Source organism: Eulemur rufifrons, chromosome 24, assembly GCF_041146395.1.
Source record: "Eulemur rufifrons isolate Redbay chromosome 24, OSU_ERuf_1, whole genome shotgun sequence".
Taxonomy (NCBI): domain Eukaryota; kingdom Metazoa; phylum Chordata; class Mammalia; order Primates; family Lemuridae; genus Eulemur; species Eulemur rufifrons.
In genome coordinates this window covers 2749444-2769582 of record NC_091006.1, presented here as the reverse complement: position 1 = coordinate 2769582, position 20139 = coordinate 2749444, and the positions used below count along the sequence as shown (strand labels likewise).

The 20139-nt window shown below is 40.5% G+C and overlaps 1 protein-coding gene across 1 annotated transcript in view; it reads right to left on the bottom strand.

Moving 5' to 3' along the window:
* The window catches only part of DPY19L3 (dpy-19 like C-mannosyltransferase 3), a 68041-nt gene extending 62365 nt beyond the window's left edge, over positions 1–5676 (bottom strand). The window contains exons 1-3 of the mRNA XM_069457162.1: positions 5553–5676; positions 3609–3748; positions 880–1013 (exon numbers count right to left, since the gene is read on the bottom strand). Coding sequence (XP_069313263.1) covers positions 880–1013; positions 3609–3711 — 237 coding nt within the window. The 5' untranslated portion in view covers positions 3712–3748; positions 5553–5676. The remainder of the gene's footprint in view (positions 1–879; positions 1014–3608; positions 3749–5552) is intronic.
* Between the last annotated feature and the right edge of the window lie 14463 nt (positions 5677–20139).

Genomic DNA, 20139 nt, shown 5'->3' with positions numbered 1-20139 from the left:
GTGGGGAGGCTGGGTGTGGTGGCTCACGCCTGTAATCCTAGCACTCTGGGAGGCCGAGGCGGGAGGATCACTTGACCTCCGGAGTTCAAGACCAGCCTGAGGCAAGAGTGAGACCCTGCCTCTACTAAAATAGAAAAAATCAGCTGGGCGTGGTGGCACATGCCCCTGTACTTCCAGCTATTCGGGAGGCTGAGGCAGGAGGATCGCTTGAGACCAGAAGTTTGATGTTGCTATGAGCTAGGCTGACGCCACAGCACTCTACCCAGGGGAACAGAGCAAGACTCTGTCTCCAAAAAGTAAATAGTCACAAATCCTCTTGAAAATCTGATAAAAACTGTGGCTTCCCTACCCCAAAAAACCATTTGCATATAGTATTAGAAAAGTATGAACATGTTGAAGTCCCTCTATCAGCCGAATTAAGATTCCATGGTCTATAGCAGGGGCTTTTGATTTTTTTCTCTATTGCCACAGGGAAAAAAAAAATACATTTTATACAGTGACCCAATTTGTATATACATATAAAAGTTTCAGAAAACATTTCTCAACCTTACCATATGTGACAGTATCCTCTTCTATTTCATCAGAATAAATGTTACTCATTACCTACTGCATTAATTTCACAATCCATAATTTGAAAAATAGTAATTCAGAGTAACTGTCACACAAATGAAGTTCATGAAAAAGAGAAAACTCACTTGATTATAAAGATTCTGGTGTTACTTCAAAATAATAAACAAAAGTCTTTTCATCTATAGTCAAACCTTTCAAGAAACTGAATTTTTTTATGGCAAAACTGAGTTGTCTTGGTCATTCATCTACATGGTTAACTACTGGAGACACTGACGAATAAATCACACGATGGTCATAGAAACCTCATACCTTAATATTAGAAAACCATAAATCATTTTCATGTAAAGTGGCAAGGTAGACAGACGTAAGAAGTCCAATGCAAAGGGCAGTGGTTCCACCAATTGTAAATGACAGAATCGTCCATAATCTTCTATTGGTACAGCCTTTCAGAAAAATGAAACAGATAAATAAGTCAGTAAAAAAAATTTAGAATTTAATAGTTCTACTTCAGACTATGAAGTAAGTCAAGTTCTAGCTACCTGTCATTAGTGAAGCTTTCCCTGTCCCCAGCAGAGGCTCCTTTCTGTGATTCCACAGACCTGTTTTATTACAGTTTTACCTCGCTGCATCTACTGTTCACTTGTCCATTTTGCCAATTAGAATGTGAACTTCTTGAAGACAAGTGTGTTACCTTATTCATCTTTAATTCCTAGGGCCTGTGTCGGCATAGTTTTAACAATCACAGTTTAACTGTGAAGTTTGGTAAATGGAGGAAATAAATGGGTTACATCCCTGGGATGTAATCAATCTTTTAGACAATCTACTTACAATTTGTGGCTTATTCATTAAAAGCTACCAAAACACTTAATACTTAAAAAAAAAAAAAAAACAGGAATAAATAATCCCTCATAGCTCAAGTTAAAGAACACATAAACTACGAAAAATATTTATAGAACATGTAAGAGAGCTTAAATATCCTTATTATAAGATGAATACTTTCAACAATAAAAAAGATGAATACTCTAGTAGGAAACAGCGGATATGAATAGCAATGCACAAAGGAAAAAATGGCCAATAATAACAGACAGAAGATGTTCAAATTCATTAGTGCTGAAATGCAAATCAAAACGATTAGTTATGCTTTTAGAAATCTTGGCCAATTTGACAGCTTAAAAAATGCTAATACTCTGTGTTTGAGTAAAGATATAAAAAATAGACATCTTTAAACACTGCTGGTTGAAGAATAAATTGGTACCTCTCTAGAATGCAACATGGCAATAGTGAGTACAAGCCACCATATTATTTGACCAGTAATTCTCAATCCAGGCATATTCTCTGCTATGGCTTGGATATTTGACTCCTCCAAATATGGTGAAACTTGATCCCTAATGTTGGAGTTGGGATCTAATGGGAGATATCGGGGTCATGGGGGTAGACCTCTCATGAATGGCTTGGTACTGCTCTCCTGATGAGTGAGTTCTTGCTGTACTAGTTCGCAAGAGAACTGGTTGCTAAAAAGAGCTTAGCACCTCCCCTACCCTCGCCTTCTCTCTTGCTATGTGATCTCTGCACACGCCAGCTCCCCTTCCCCTTCCTCCATGAGTGAAGGCAGCTTAAGACCTTCATCAGATGCACATGCCAGCGCTACGCTTCTTGTACAGCCTGCAGAACAGTGAGCCAAATAAATCTCTTTTCTTTGTAAATTACCCAGCCTCAGGTATTCCTTTATAGGAACACAAATGGATTAAGACACACCCCAAGGAAATAATTGAAGTTTTAAACAAACATTTGACCACAAAGATATTTATGACAGTTCTGTTTGTATCAGTAAAAGGTTAGAAAACAATCTTAATCATCAGCAACAAGGATCTGGTTAAATAAATTGTGCTACAGCCACACAATGGAATACTACACTGACATTTTACAAATATAGTCAATGATTTATGATGTTTATAACGTAAGAGAAAAATAGCAAGTTACAAAACAGCATGTAGATCCCAATTTTGTAAAACTACATATGAAGGCTTATGAATATACACGTACAGAGTAGGACATTTACAGTAAGATAGTGTCATCAGTGGTAGTCTTAGGATGGGTGGGCTTGTGGGAATATTTTTTCCTTCTTTTTAACTTCGGTTTTCAGTTTTTTTCCTGAGATGAATAAAATACTGCTTTGCTAAAATGAAGAATCCCTAAAGTTGTGTTTTAGTTTTAAAAAAAATCTTGAATTTGTATTGTATGAGGTCTGTAGAAAGTACTTGGTATTATCTGAAATGCAGTACTTGCTAATGGCTGACCTGCATGGCATAACCTCCCATTTGATTACTTTTATTTTATTAATCTGTTTCCCCAAGTTTCTTTACCAGCTCTGGCTGGTACGAATTGACATGGCTGCAAATGTAAATTTTGTCAGATATCCAAAATGGTTGATATGCATGAAATTTTTCATGCTAATTTTTAAAATCCTGACCATACTTACTACAAAAGCAACTCACGAAGCAAGAAGCTGGTAATTAACACCATTTGATGCATCACTTATTAAGTCCTTAACATTATATAAACAATTTACCAAATTCTGATCACTCACCCCCCCTCCACAAAAAAGCAAACGGGAAAAATTTCAGGAATTTGACTGAAACTAAAGAATAAAAAACATCTTGATCCACCTTTCAATACTTAATGAGAAACTCACTCAAGTTAAGGCTGCCTAGCATGAAAAGCATACAAAACATAGAAAATGTAGAGAGAGACTAAAATCTGAATGGTGGGGAAAAGCATTACTCTAGAGACTCAAAAGATCACACTGGCGTAACCATAAGCAAATGAACAGGCAGCTGACATAGGGTCCTAATCAAATCTCTTTCATCATTTATTTAATTCTAACTGTAAAACCAAAACAAACTGCAATCAGAACATCAGGGTACTAGATACTAGAACAAGTTTCCTCAACTGTTGCGTCTCACCAAACTTTTACCCTATTGGAGAGTGATATTTTGTAATAATACACAGAAATAAAAGCAATCCAAAATGCCACCTACCAGATGGCAATTTATTTTCAAACTTCACATTTTCTTCTTGTGCCGGAAAATCCTCAGAAACGTCTGTGGTTTTTATTTCTTTTCTTTGCCGGATGGACATCATGATGTCAGACTTACATGCATCGTTCTTCCAACCACTCCTACAAACAACACAGAAGAAAACGGCCCATCCACATGTGCCAGCCTGTGCTCACCTGGGCTTAAGGGACTTGACTTGTCTGGTTTTCCCCGTTAGCATGCTCCATTTTCCCATCTGTATCTTAACCAGCCTCCAAAGCTACACTCAAGACACAATGCGAATATTTATTTAAGTCAATCATATTTATGAAGTGCCTGCTCCTCTGCAGCAGGCACTGCCAGGAATCAGGAACGTAGGTGAGCAACACAGGCCGCTGCCCTTCTCCCAGGAAGCCTTCCTTCCTAGGGTGCTCCTGCTACTCTGGTCTTTTCCCTCCCCGAGCTTTTATCATGCAATCTGTCAAATAATCATACAGTTTTATATTATTTTCTACACTTCCACAGGCAGTCATAGGTTTTCTCTATCTCCCACAGAACCGACCACGTGGGAGATATTCAACAGTAAATTTGTTAACAATCTGATTTTGAAGAACTGAAATATTGTTTCTTCTTATGTATCTGAATTTCTAGACCAGTGTTCTTTAAAACAATTCACACTGGAAACTTTAGGAATGTGCCCCTGTGGTGATGACAGCGAGGGTGTGCCAATCAGGGCAGCTGCCATCCCAGGGAGCAACGGTGGGAGTAACCGCAGGGAGCAGGAGCCTGGTTTGGAAGCAGCAAGTGGGAGGCGGAGGAGTGACGGCAGTGAGTAAGCGTCCCAGTCCCCCGGAACAGCCTGCTTCACTCCTCTGAATAATGAACAGCGTTTTACTAACTATTTATTAAATATGACCAGAAGCCTGACATGATTGTTTCCACCGTTTATTAATTCCTAGTAATCAAAGGTAAACTTGCTCTATAGAACAGAACAGACCAACATGATACATTTCATTTCATTCATTCATACAAAAAAAGTGAGAAAAAACACATTTAAGGGCTATGCCTTCAAGCACTGGAAATGGAGAAGCTGGGGCAGAGAGGAAGAAACGGAGTGCTCTCAGCAAGGTCCAGAGATGGCCTTACCCCCAAAGTGACCTAATCCTAGAGTCATGCCCTAAGGGAGAGGAGAGTAGTTTTAAAAATCCCCCAATTCATACATTCTAACATGTTAAGGCAGAAAGCCAACACACTGAAGTGTCAGTTATGTGCCAGACACGGCGATAGTTGCAAGAACTATGAAACAAAAGTTTTACATCAAATGGAAAAGAATGCCATCTTAAACGCTCGGAAAGGAATCTGAAAGCAATTCTTTGTAAGTTCTGTCCTGCGCATTCCCCGGGCGCGGCAGGGCCCATTGCGCTTACCTGTGCACCACAACCCCGGCACCTGGCGTTCTCCCGCACCTGGCGTCCCCACAGCACCTGGCGTCCCCGCTTACCTGCGCACCACCCCCCCCCCCGCACCTGGCGTCCCCCCGGCACCTGGCGTCCCCATCACACAGCCACCCGAGCAGGCGGCAGCCACACGACCGCGAGTGGCCGCGAGGGTGGAACCCGGCCCTCCCGCTGCCTGCGCGGCCGCTTGAGGAGAAGTCGCTCCGCAAACTTCCCCCCGCCCGGGCCCGGCCCCCGACCCCGCATTCCGGGCGGACATCCCGCGCTCCGCCCCTCTCCGGGACTCCCGGAGCGCCGCGGCCGCGCCCCCCGACTGCGCCACGCGGCGGGGCGGGGCGGCCCGAGGGCCTCTCGGCTGTCACCGCGCCTCCGCGAGCCGCCACTCGGCAGGCACAGCGCCCGCCCCGCGGGACCCTCGAGAGCCGGCCGCGGAAGCCCGGCGCCCACGCGTCCCCGCGCACTGCCCGCGGCCCGACCCGCAGCCACAGACCTGCGGCCTCAGCCGTCCTCACGCGCGGTCCAGGCGGGGCGGGCGGCCGGCGGGGCGAGGCGGGGACGCACGACGGGCCGCAGCGCACCACGCGGAAGGGAGGCCGGGCAGCGGCGGAGCTTCGCGCACCGCCCTGGAAATGCGGGGCTGGGGGCGTCCGCAGCCCCGGGGAAGGGTCGCGCCAGGGAGGCTGGGACGCCACAGCCGTACCCATAGGACGCGGGAGCCGTCCGTCAACGCTAGCCCCGCCCCGTCTCGTGCGGCGCTGGCCGGAAGGAAGAGGCGTACTTCCGCTTGCTGCGTCCCGGTCGCTCCAGGGTCTGAGAGCGAGGCCGTCACGCTGCTCCGTGGCTCGCGTAACCGCGGTGCCTGCGGTCCTGGGCCTGAGTGAGAAAGGCGGCTCGAGGAGGGCTGCCCGGTGGGCAGAGCGGCCCAAGTCCGACGGCCGAGAGGCGGCCCCTGCGCAGCCCCGGGTGCTCGAGAGCCGTGTGGGCCTGGGGCGGCAGAGGGGGCTGTTCTTTCCAAAAGTGCTTCTTCCCGTTGTTCCCTTCGTGTGCCCCTGTGCTGAGCGTTGCGAAGGGTTCGGTAAGGGCGTGCGTGAGGAACGGAAACCGGCCGCTTGGACTCGTTCCAGCATCCGCGCTGCAGGGCCTGGCGCGCCCGGTCCCCGGGTTCCGGCGGCCACCCGCAGCGTCCCGTTGCCATGGATCTGTGCTTGGACGTCACTTACTAACTGCCAGCGAGAGTACGCACGGAGATATTTCTGCATCTCCGAAGAGACTATGTTCTTAGTCTCGTAGACGTTACTCCGTCTCCAACTTAAATTGGCAGCCTTTCTTTTGAGGGCAGGTACTGTGCTTTCTATCTAGGTAGCTTTCTTGATCGCGCTTTGAAAAACAGGTAAAACGTTTTACTTGTCAGCACGTACTCAACCTAGATGTTAATTGATTTTTTGTTAAAGGCATGGCCCTCTGGGACCTCCACCTGTGAAAAAGCGGCTCATTATTGGTCTAATTCCAACACTAAATTACTCCATCTAGGAAGCCTTTCTTAGTCACCCCTGCTGGACATTTTTCTCCTTTGTGTGTCTGTTGCTGTTAACAAGCACAACAGTCTGCAAATGGATAAAAATAAATGTCAGCTGTTTTTTTTTTGTTGTTGTTGACGTCTTCTCTCATATGGACTTCAGGGCAGGGGCTGTATACTTACAGTATTTTTGCTTCACGTTAAAATGGATAATGCGTGTAAGCCCTTGCCCCCACTTCTGAGCATATGAGCAAGGAGTCAGGGAGGGACTGTAAAAGAACTGAGCTCTGGTAACGGACTGTGACTGCAGTGGTGTACAGGAATACTTGTTTGCAGCATGTTTGGAAGCCCAGATGGACCCCCTGGCCTTTTTTCTCTGCTGAACTATCAAGAATTGAGCTGTGCAACTCAAAGTGTGGTCTGGGGATCACCAACACCTGAGAGCCTACTAGAGATGCAAATCATCAGGTCCTACCCCAGACCGACTGAATCAAAATCTGGAGGGGCATGGGCCTCCTAATCTGTTAGATTGTGTGCTCAGTAAAGTTTGAGAACCACAGCAGAACCTTGCTACTCAAACTGTGGTCTGTGGACTAGCAGCTTGGGCGTAATCTGGGATTTCAGAAATGCAGGGTCTCAGGCAGTACCCAAGATCATATTAAGCAGATCTTAATATGATCCCCAGGTGACTTGTATGTACATTACACTTTGAGAAGCACTGCGCTAATTAATCATCACATCCTTCCTGTAGAAGTTTCTTGTCTTGGGACGGGCTGAGAGCTCTCCTGTTCTATTGGCTTTTTTCCTATTTGATATACAATGCTCATTTCTAAATTGCTGTACTTGGTTGTATGAACATGCTCCATCATTCCTGCCTTCTGTGACAATAGACTCTGGGTGTTTCTTCTGTCTACCTTTCCGGCATTCCTTTGTAAGTCTCTTGCCGCTCCCCTTGCTCTTAAAAATCAATGATTTGTCTGGCCCATGGCTGCAGTTTCCACTGATAATCTGATAGTGGATAAGTTTTTATGTCTAGGCATATCTCCTGATTTCCAGGTCTCATATGTCCACTGCCTACTGGACATACCCATACCCATATGTTCAAGCACTTCAAACTCACCGTGTTAAGCTTTTTCTAATACCCAAACCTTTTCCTTCCGTGTGTTCCATTTACCTAGTTGCTCAAATCAAAAACCTGTGAGCCAGCCTTGATTCCTCCTCATTGTGTTAATCCATATATCCAATCAGACATTGAGACCGTGCGTTCATCTCCTAAATTATCTCAGAACTTGCCCGCTTTTCTCCATCAACATTGCCACCACCATCGTCCAAGTTGCTGTTTCTTGTCAGGATTCTTTCAATAACCTTCCTTACCTCCATTCCTGTTCTCTGTCCTTGTTCCTTCCATCCATCCTCCATGTAACAACCAGAGTGATCTTACTAAAATGTAAATCCTTCTGTGGCTTAGGACTTTATTATAAAAATTAAGCTCCTTAACACAGCTTGCAAGGACTGCCACACATGAGGCTCTGTTTACCTCTTCATCTTTACTTCCTTTTCACATAAACTTCTTTCAAAGTTTTGTCCCAACATTTATAAAAAGTGATTCTTTCATTCTCTTCACCTGACTAGCTACTATTTAGCCTTCAGCTCTCAGCTTGAATGATCCTTGCTGCCTGGTATAAATACCCTCATCACACTGAATCGTGGCTCTTCTCTGTGATTGACAGGTGCTGTGGCAGTGACAGTGTGGGACTTCTGAGGCTAGGTTGCAAAAGACATCCTATTTTTAGCTGTAGCCTCTGTTGGATAGCTCATTTAGGGGGATGCCAGCCACCATGCTGTGGGGACACTCAAACAGCCTGTGTAGGTGGCCACATGGGCAGCACCTGGCCCCTGGCCAACAACCCACACCACCTTGCCAACCTTGGGAGTGAGCCGTCTTGGAAGTAGACCCCCCGGCAGGAAGTGGTGGGAGAGTCAGCCTTCAGATGATGTCATGAGAGATCCCGGGCCAGCACTGCCCGTTTATGCCACTCCCAATTATTTGACACACACAGGCTGTGAAGATAATAAATGTTTATTGTTGTTTTAAGCCACTAGGTTTTGAGGTAATTTTGTTATATGATAGATAACCAACATAATAATCCCTCATATGGATGTGTTATAATTTATTCTCATCTAATTGGACATTTAGGTTGTTTCTGGTTTTATGCTATTACAAGCAACACTGTAAGAACATACTTATATTTATGTAATTCTTGAAGATATATTTCTAGAAATAGAATTGCTAGAACTTGCATTCTAAATTGTGACAAACATTGGCAAACTACATTCCAAAAAGGTTAAGGATTCTATTGCTTTTCACTTCCACCAGCAGGTATTAATGGTACTTACTTATCCACGCCGTTGCCAATAGTGGATATTTTTAATCTTTGCCAATCTTGGGTGACAAATATGATATATCATTATCTTACATGTATTTCTTTATTAGTGAGGTGGAGACAATTACATCAGAAGTTATTGGCTGTTTGTATTTCTTTTTCTAATTTGTCTTTTTGTGTTTGGCCAGTTCATCTACTTAATCTTGATAAGGGATTATGTATAGATTATGGGTATTCATCTTTTGTCATGTATATTGCAGATATTTTCTCATTATTGTGTATCTGGTATGATGTCTTTTGCTATGTTGGGATTTTCCATTTTTATATTGTCAAATCCATCATCTTTCCTTTATAACTTCTGGGTTTTCCATCATGCTTAGAAAAACCTTCCGCAGCTCATGATTGTAATTTTTTTATACTTTCTCCTAGTATTTTAAAATATGGTATGAGAGAGATGTAATTTTTTTTCTAATTGGATAGTCAATTATTTTACCATCATCCTTACCCTATGATTTGAACTACCTGTACCACATACAAAATTCCTATTTGTATATGGCTTATTTATAAGTTCACTATTATGTTTCAGTGGTTAAACAAAAGAATTAGTCTTGAAACAGTTCTACATATTTCTAATTACTGTTTCTTTGAAGAATGCTTTGACATTTGGGAGAGCAGCTGACCATTATGCTTCTTTTAAACACATATCTTAGCAATTTTTGCATATTTATTTGCTCAGATAACTTTTATAATCATTTACCAGGTTCCAAAATAGAATCCATGGAGATTTTTACTGAAATTGTATAAAATGTGTAGAAATGTTTGGGAAATTTTCTTCACAATACTGAATATTCCCTTACATGAACAGGTATTCAATTAAGGACAGTTTGGCCTACTACATATATTTTTCCAACAGTATTTTGATCCAACTTATTATTTCTCCACCTTGTTCACAAGGGCTGACTTTTCAAATGTCTTGACAAAAGTCAGAGCAGCGATCTCCAAACTTCTATCAGACAAAAATTTTTGTCTTCTCTCTCTCTCTGTATACCTGTAAACACATTTAACTAACTACAAATGGAAATCCTAATATTTTCTGCCTGCATCTTATTGGATTGCTTTATACACTCCTTCTGTATGACTCATGTCAGAGCTCCTGGTTTGGCACGCTTGGTTCTTAGGGAGGCCATGTTGAGTCCTAGGGATCAGCTTCTTCAATGTTCAGATCATTCCAGAATTGCACAGGAATTGACATTACACTGGACTCCTCCCTCCCTCCTTTAAAATATTTGCCAGTAAATGTTTTTTTCCCTGTGAGAGGCTTCAGAAAAGGCATTATGAAATAATTTGTATTTTTTTCTCTTTGATCAACTTTGAACTTGATTTGTAGTGGTTTAAAATAGTGAAATTAATAGGCAGATTAGCATATGTGCACAATTATCCAAAGATTCTATCAAATGAAGTTAAAGTTAGCAGAGTATTGAAACATGATCAGTTCTGCTTCATTTTCTTCCTTAACACCTGCTACTCTTCTTACCTCTACTTGTCTGTACTTTTTTTTCATTTCCATGGTTACCACCTACACTTTTTTCATTTCCATGGTGAGAATAACTGTTGTAATTATGTATTTTTGAATGAGGACTTGAATAGGTAAGCTCTTCAGTTAACACAGATGATGCTTATCATGTAAGCTTTTTGCCAAATGTGATGATTCCTTAGATGTTAGCTGTTCTGGTCCAAGAATCAATGGCAGTGGCTGGTCCCTCCACTTTGTTTCGTTGGACTTCTCTAATGTCATTCCCTGCAAAACAGGCATATACACAGGTGTCTAAAAATCCCAGAAGCAGATTTTTCCTGCTAGCATATGCCAAGGTGTATTTGTCAGGCTTGGAACTCTGGTTTTTCTGTAGGAAGAAGTAGGACTTTCAGCCAGAAATGGATGTGTTTCTAACACTCTCAGATTCCGACATTTCATCATGCCTAAAATTACGGATAATCCAGCGCCGGGCTGGATTTTCACTAACGAACACTTATCAAGTGCTCCCCGCAAAACTTCCTGAGTCAACTCGTGGATAGTGATGAGGTGGCCTGAAGGACTCCTATGCATGAGAATTCACAGGTCTGATTGTAACTCTCCAGGCCCGAAAGTGGCTGGGACTCGAACTCTCCCAACAGCTGTGTGGAGACTGTACGTTGTGGAGTCTGTATGTTATTTTTTTATTTTATTTTATTTTTTTGAGACAGAGTCTCGCTCTGTTGCCCGGGCTAGAGTGCCATGGCATCAGCCTAGCTCACAGCAACCTCAAACTCCTGGGCTCAAGCGATCCTCTTGCCTCAGCCTCCCGGGTAGCTGGGACTACGGGCATGCACCACCATGCCCGGCTAATTTTTTCTATATATTTTTAGTTGTCTGGTTAATTTATTTCTATTTTTTAGTAGAGACAGGGTCTCGCTCTTGCTCAGGCTGGTCTTGAACTCCTGACCTCGAGCCATCCTCCTGTCTTGGCCTCCTAGCATGTTAGGATTATAGGTGTGAGCCACCGTGCCCGGCCTGTACTTTAAATCAGTGATTCCCCACATGATGTAGGTAACAAATGCAGCCTCCTCTTAGAGGTTTTTAATCACAGTCTCTTGATGACATTTTTAAATTTTCAGCTATGACACCAGGAAATTTTGAAGTAGCTTTCCCTCCCCACAACTATCTTCAAGTGGTTGATTTATTAATATATATATTTTTCAACTCCTTAGTCAATTTGCAAAAATTTTTGTAGAGATGGGATTTCACTACGTTGCCCAGGCCGGACTTGAACTCCTGGCCTCAAGTGATCCTCCTGCCATGGCCTCCCCAAATTTTATATTTTTATCACAATATGCTTTGCTTAAGGATAGCCATCAAATATAGTGAATGGTTTAAGGACAATTCGTATATTGTCCTCAGCCAACTTTCAACTTTGTGACCCTAGAAATTTCACTTAATCTCTTCAGAACTTTCATATATCATTCATTTCCCAGTAGCCACAATTTGGTCACATGATCTCACATACTTACAAGGGAGGCTGGGAAATACAGTATAGCAGGGCAGCTAGCTATGTGCCCAAAATTCTACCATCACGGAAGAGAAGACTGGATATTGGGAATGACCTCCGGGCAGTGTCTGCCACAACTCGTGTGAAAGATTTTCCTTTGAAGGTTAAGGTTGAATGTGTATTGTTTCATGCCTACTATTAGTCCTGTTTCGTTGATGATCATAATCTCTGTAAGCATAAGCAGCATAAGAATTATTTCATAAAGAAGCTAGTTGTAACCATAGAGCCTAGTCAAGTAAAAACAACAAAAAAGCAGCTAGTGTGTGAGAAGGCTGTAGGGGATGGAGCAGAACCAGAGTCCAACATCACGCTGAGATACCTGATAATCCGATCAGCTACTAGATTTGGGACCCCTAGTTGTTAAGTTTTCCCCATGGAAAACATAGATTTCTTTTTCTAAACTGGAAATTGAATTTTATGGGATAGGTTTTACCACAAGAGTTCTCTCAGGGACATTTAGAAACTCAATTAGTAGATGTTTGTTAAGTGTTTGAGTAAATCAGCTGAAGGGTGTTATGTAAATGCAAATTACTGTGTAGGCAAGATTTGATGTCTTGAATTTCAAAACCCCTGAGGGTATTTAATACAAAGTATGGGTGCAGATAGAATTCAATTTTGGCACTTCTGTTCACACCAGACCAGTGTTACTGTTTTACGGTTTTGCTTTGCTTTAGATGTTATGCCCTTTGTATCTCACGCCCATAACACATTCTTTGAGACAGAGTCTTTCCTGGGCTAGAGTGCCGTGGTGTCAGCCCAGCTCACAGCAACCTCAAACAACTGGGCTACAGAGATCCTCCTGCCTCAGCTTCCTGAGTAGCTGGGACTACAGGTGCACGCACCACCACGCCAGCTAATTTTTCCTATTTTTGGTAGAGACGGGGTCTCACTCTTGTTCAGGCTGGTCTCCAACTCCTGACCTCAAGTGATCCTCCCGGCTTGGCCTCCGAGAGTGCTAGAATTATAGGCGTGAGCTCCCACATCCGGCCCCATATTCTTTTTTTGTTTTGTAAGGTATTAACACAGCTGCAAATGTGGCTACTCAGCTCTCATTCCACTGAATCTTTGAAGAGTAATTTATATCATGGGATTACGGTTAAACACAAGCGCTGAGTTGGTTTTATTTTTGTCACTTTGCCATCTTCCTACCAGATCACAAGGCCTCGGTAGCACTAGGAAGGCTATACCCCAAGCCTTCGGGATAGCACCTGATTGGAGGCTGGCCGCTGGACTGGCCTGCGGGACACTTCGGAAGTATGACTGCTGCAGATGAAATGTCCTTGTGAGACAGTTAGAAGAGTGACTTGGACAGTCTGTGACAGGCCATTCTGCACCTTCTCCAGGAACTTGTACTTTCCCCAAATGGTCCGATGCGTGGTACTCGCTACCATGTTACAGTAGTCGGCTCGTTATACTGAGTGCAGTAGGAGTCTGTCTGCTGTGGCCTGTTTTGCCAATGCAGCCAGCTCTTAATCTTACTTAGGGAAAGCTCCATTTTCACGTTTTTCTTGTATCCAAACAGCAGGTGAAAATGATTCCTTAATGGCAGTTGAGAGCTTTGAAAGAAGAATTATACAGCAAAAATTTCATGAACTTAATATGATGTTAACAGGGTAATGCTCTAACACTTTCTCCCAAACTGTTATCTTTTTAGATGTAACATGAATTGTGTACAATAGTCTAGGCAAATAAACCTGATAAGCCAGGTTTGGCTTTTTTGGTGTATTTTAAGGATATAGGACATTTTGTTTTGAGTGTCCTTCCTCGTAACACAAATTGGTATGGTTCTGCAGTTCCTTTCCAAGGTTGTAACTAATAGCTTTGACACCATGATTTATGAGGGCAGTTTAATTTTTTTCCCCCTTCTCAAAGTTAGTGCTCAAACTGTGACAGTAAGCACTTTTTGAGCCCCTGTGCGGCCGGGCCTTTTGTATATAGGTCGCTAATCTTTGTAAGAACCCTAAAAGGTAAGTATTACCATCTGTTTTACTAATAAAGAAACTGAGGCTCGAAAAAGGTGGAATGCCTTAGTCAAGGTCACATGGCTTGCTGAGCTAGGAATGGCACCAGGCACTGCCCCAACCATCAGAACTTGACAAGGCATTTCACAGACAATCTCATTTAATCCATACAACTATACAAGGTAGGTGTTCTATTGTCAATTTTACGTTGAAAAACATAAGAGGAAAGAACCGAACGCCTCGGAGGTTAAAAAAGGAAAAGCCAAACTGTATTCCAGGTTGGATGAGGTTAACTATACACACCTGTGTGCAGCTCTTGACCTCCTCCCCCTTGTTCAGAGGGGATGTGGCGACTGCTTTCCCGTGAGGAAGATCTACACTCCCCCCGCCTGCTATTTAATAGTAATTTAAGAAAACTGCCCTACAATACACTGGAGCCTTTTTATCAGCATTTGCAGACTGTGCACAGGGTTCCTTCGGGTGGGCACAGATGCGAAGCGCCTCTTTGTTCACCTGTGCATTCGGTGGTGCTCCGCATGGACGCCAGTATCTGCATCACAGGGAGGCACCACCTCCCCAACTGTGTTCTCATGCTCCACGTGGAGAAGGGCTTAGAAAATGAAGGTAACCTTGAAACCACTGGTCTCCTACATTTAATTATTTCAGCCTAACTATTTTTTGTGCAGTGCCAGCTACAGAGGAGCAGAAATAAATACAGCTTAAGATTTGAACCACATCCTGCTGTACTTTTTCTCATCAGCCTGAAATAGGATTTTCTAACACCTTTTGTGGTTGGCGATACTGAATTTAAATAGGACTGCAGATACAAACAAAAAGAGCAAGATGTGGACTGATGTTCCTATTTCAGTAGAATGCAGCCACATTATTTCTGAAATATGGATACTAAAATTAATGAAATGACAAGTAGAAAAAAAAAATTTGGAGATGTGCACTGTAGTGAGAATAAGCCTTTAAATAACACTAGCAGGTGCTAATAAAAGACCTGAAAAATGAACATGTTTTATTTTGTTGCAGGTTCCCTTCAGGTCACCATTTTCCATTGTGTACACATTTAAGATAACATACTTTGTTACTAATTTAAAAAACCATACTTGATTACTGATTAATCCATAGCAAGAACATGGATGATTATAAATATTCTTTTTATTTTTCCTTTAACAAAGGACAAAACTGAGAAATCAGAAAGATGAAATAGTTGGGTCTGAGCTCACAGGCCAAGGATTCATTATCTTCTGATTTGTGTAAGTAAAATTCTATCCACCTAATATGTAGAGTTCTTTTTAAATAAATGCCCCATTTACCCGAATATTACCATAGAAGTACCTGTCTTATATGCAATTTTGCAAACTGTTACAGAATAGCACCTTTACTATCTGGATTAAGTAACACAACTTGTGTAAATATGTTTGAGTTAGGAAGCAAAAAGATTCCAACATTTGATGATTTTGTTATATGGCAGTAAGAATTTACATTAAATGCCTAAGATTAAACTTTTTAATTCAAAAGAAAACCTACAACCTGTATAATCTACTTTTGTAAGGCAAACAGTGATTAGGCATTATTGGGGAAAAAAATCAGTAGATTAAAGAAACCAAAGCTGTATAATCTTACAGACACTTCATAGTTCAAATAAAACTAGGTACAGTATATTTATTAACGTACCACCGAAAAGATAAGGTATTTAGTCCCCTAACACAGTAATGCAAACTGGATTTTGCTGCACACGTGGGACTCTGAAAATGGTTTCAGCATCTTACACTCATTTGAATTCTGAGATACACACCAAAACCCACTACCTAAGTAAGCCTATCGTATGGCGCCAATTAAAAACAGAAAGTTCTCTAAGAATTTATAGGGCCAAAAACATTCTCATTTTACATCTTTGCTGATTGATTTGGAAGAAATCTATGTAGAAGAGTTCTGACTTTTTCTGAGCTCTGCCAGTTTAATCAACAGCTCTACACCAAAGCCAACTACAACCGCCTCCCAAGCCTTACACTTGGCTTTAGAGTCACACATGCTATTCATTATAAAGAGGTGTGTCTAAGACTCTTTTCTTTGTATCCTGGATTATTCAAGTCAGTTGTCACCACAGTCGATTGGATTAGTTACTGTGGTTACCTTGCACCGTGGTTACATAGGCAGGTGGTGTGACCGCATCATCAGCAGCAGTCACGGCACTGGAAGTGTGGAGCAGGGATGGCTAACACTGACACCGTCAAGGCAGTCAGGAGGAAAATGACACTTTTCGTAGTGGCATTTTATTATTTAACTTGTGTTGTTATTTTAAATAAATTGTTTGGTTTTAAATATCAGAGATGAAGAAACAGTGAGTTAGGTTATAGTCATAAAATACAGGTAAGAGCTGTAGAAGATCAGGTAGTCTACTAAAATTACAGAGAAGGAAGCAATATAGTTATAAAAACACTGCTATAGTACAAAAAACTTTCTTTATAAAAAGTTTTTTCTTTCTGGTATCTTTAAAGCACACAGATTGTAACTGTTCTATTAATAGTTCGGAGGTCAGCAAGCTTTTCCTATCGAAGAGATAGTAAATAATTTGGGCTTTTGGAACCATATAGTCTCTATCACATTACCCACTGCTGCTGTTGTGCCACAAAAATAGAAATATAGGATACATAAATAGGTGTGGCTGTGTTCCAGTAGAACCTTATTTACAAAAACAGGTGGCAGGATGGATGTGAAGTGAGGGCCTCCTTTGCCAATCTCTCTAATATACGAGCCCTGTCCAAAAGAAGTAAAATGTAAGCCACATATGTGATTTAAAATTTTCTAGAAGCTACATTAAAAAAGAATCAAGTGAAATTAATTTTAATAATATATTTTATTTAACCCGATATCGAAAATATCATTTCAACATGTAATCAATATAAAAAACTATTAATAAGATACTTTACATTTCTTTTTGTACTAAGTCTTTGCAACTGTTACGTACACTTACAGTATATTAGCTATATTTTAAGTGCCTGCCAATAGCCACGTGTGGCTAGTGGCTACCAAATTGGACCACATATTCCAGACTTTCCATGCTAGGATTTCTACAACGAATTTGGAGTTTAGTGACACAGTTTGAGATTTGGTTCTTGAAAGACAGGGGATATGATTATGTTGCCCTGGGGAGCACAGGACAAGAGATTACAGCTATTGGGAAGAAATATTGGCCTCAGTCACTTTAAACTGAGGTGGCTTAGGATTCTAGGGCACAAATTGATAACCAGATAAATGATACAGTCAGATGATGTTAGGTTCATTTGCCAATGCAAAAATATGATGTCAAAAGATATTTGACACAGGCCACAAATTGATCAAGGTGTGAACACATTATTGTAATCTTTGGGCTTCACTAAACAATGCTAATTGTCATTAGCAGAAGTAGTCTTTAGGACTTTGACTACATCAGAAATGAAAGCATATAAGCGTGTGATTTGGAAGATAAAATGAAGAACTGTGTAGCAAGGAGAAAAAAATCTTCAAAATTAGATCGAATTTTTAAAATGATTTAAAAAACTAAATGCTTTTTCAATTCTCTTTGTGTAATACAGTTATATGGTAGTCAGCAATAGTTTAACAAGTTACCAAAGAGTAATCATAAGCCTTGTTTAATCCTTGGGAAGCTTTTAATAATTTAAATACAACTTTCTAAGTAATAAAGTCAATATTTCTAAGATAAGAATGGATATAACTTGTTAATAAAACTTAGAGGCAAGTTTTTTTAACAAAAAATTTATTACCAAAATACAATATTAAAGTCAATACATGACAAACTCCTGTAAAGCAAAATAAATTATTCTAACATTGTACAGTATTTCCAAAGGTAGTTAAAGAAGCGCTATAGACCTTGCTTCACTGTTCTGAACAGATAAACTGTTCTACCATGAACACAATCCTAGAGTTTCAGCTTTAAGGCATGCAGCTCAATGTGCAGGATAATTTTACAAAATGCAAATCATCCTATTTTAATAAGATACAGTGTCAGAATTAACTGTAGTCTTTACATGTCAGTGTTCCAGAAATTTTTATACTTTGGCTATAGAAGCAATGCCATAGTGTTACACAATACTTATTTCTTAAAAAAATACATGTATTCATGTCCATGAATATCAAACTCAAATTTCTATTAAATATATTTTATCGAATATTACTTAGAGCACCTTGCTGTACAATAAAAAAGATTAAATAAGTGTCTATGAAAACTAAAAATATAGTAAGTCTCAATAGAGAAGCCTGCTTGTCTTTGTCAAGGCAAGTACACTGCGGGGAGATACAATGTAAACATGGACGCCCACCGTTTGCTTTGTGAGAAAAAAACAGAAAAAATAATTACAAAGCCACCAATGGCTACCTTGAACAGGATGAAAGACCTACAACAAAGGCTTCAGTCAGTGTCGCTACATTGCACTGCCTGGCCACAGAACTCCGTCTACAGATGAAATGGAATATTAGCATGGTATTTTTGGAACATTGAGGACACCCATCATATTCTAGATTATCAGAGAAAGGGAGAAAATGATAGAGCCCTGATAAGTATTATTTATAATGATCAGAATGCATCGTCTTCCCCCTTCCCACCTTTGCCATATCCATAGGTTTCCTTTAAAAACTATTCTCACTATCAAATCTTAGAATTTTAAGTGTTTAGAGCAGAAAACAAATACTATGAGCTTTGTATGACAAAAGGTCTGTACCAATAAATAAAATGTTATTCCTATAAAGGGAGTTCCTACTTCTTAAGAGCTATTTCTTCTACAATTATAATTGCACATATTTAATATTCATTATAACTTTTAGAAAACTCAATTGTTCTTGGGAGAGACATTGTTAACTGAAAGCTTGCCACAAAATGATAATGCAAAGGTACAGAACATCCTTGATATATGCTTCCTCCGACAGGCCATGGGACAGCTTTTAAGGACGTTCTAAGGACAGAATCAGATGAAAACAGAGGCTTTGAACTTTTGGATTAATTTTTCCCTGTAAGCTGGGGAAATTTTAAATCCATGATTCCAAATGGAAAATTTAAGAAAGAATCAATGGAAGTGGTTTAAGGAAATGAAGACAGGTAATTTAAAAATTCACACTGTTGAAATTTTTGGGATTTTTTTTTTGGTTATTAATATTTTCCAAATACAACATAAAATCAAAGCCAAGGAAAATTTATAGAACAAAATCCTAAGGTTGTTAATTTTCAGAATAACATATTTTTATAAAGGAACACTGAGTCATAGTTACCAGCGATGAAAAAACTGACTTAAGAGTGGTAACAATGAGTGATAATAGTGAAACTATTTAAAATATTTTATTGGAATTTGAAATACAAATATTTCAATTCTGAAAATAGGAGAAAATGAATATAAATCCACATTCAGTGGATTTGGGGAATATAATTTAGTATCTATAAATTCATTTTATCTTTTTAAAAAAATGACATCAGAAATGGATTAACTTTCATAAATAAATTAAAGCTACCTAAATAAAAAAGCTGTAGAATTATAATCAATTATGTTTGTTTAAATATCATCATCAGATGAGATTAAGAAAACAAATCAGACAATGTTTCAAAATGCCTGGCCCCACTTAAATAGTTCCTAATAGTAATAATTTTAAAAATATTAATTCATTTAATTCACATCGGACTTTGGGAACAGAATTCCTTCCTAAAATGTGCCTACAGTATCCCATTCAAACAGTAGCCCATTCAAAACCTTCTGGATGTTCTAAGTTTATCAGAGTCACAGCCTCAATTCTAGATGTTAGAAATCAACATTCAGAATATTCAGATATTCAGAAATAGCACCGTGAAGATGGTGCACCAAACAGTGCACTGACCCTGACTTGTAGGCAGAATTTACTTAAGCAAAACAATGCATAAGTGATCAGAACTACAAAACCCAAAACACCATTTTCTTCACTCTTTGAAATAATTATAATACAAAATGTGTAAGTAACGAGGAGATTACATCTATTTGGTGGCAAGTTTTAATGCAAAAGCACTTGTAGTTGGTTTGCCCTATGTGCTGTCGTACTCTAACAAAATGGAATTTCCTAGATGGAAGTCCTACAGACTTGCCAAATGCTGTTATTAAGATTTTTA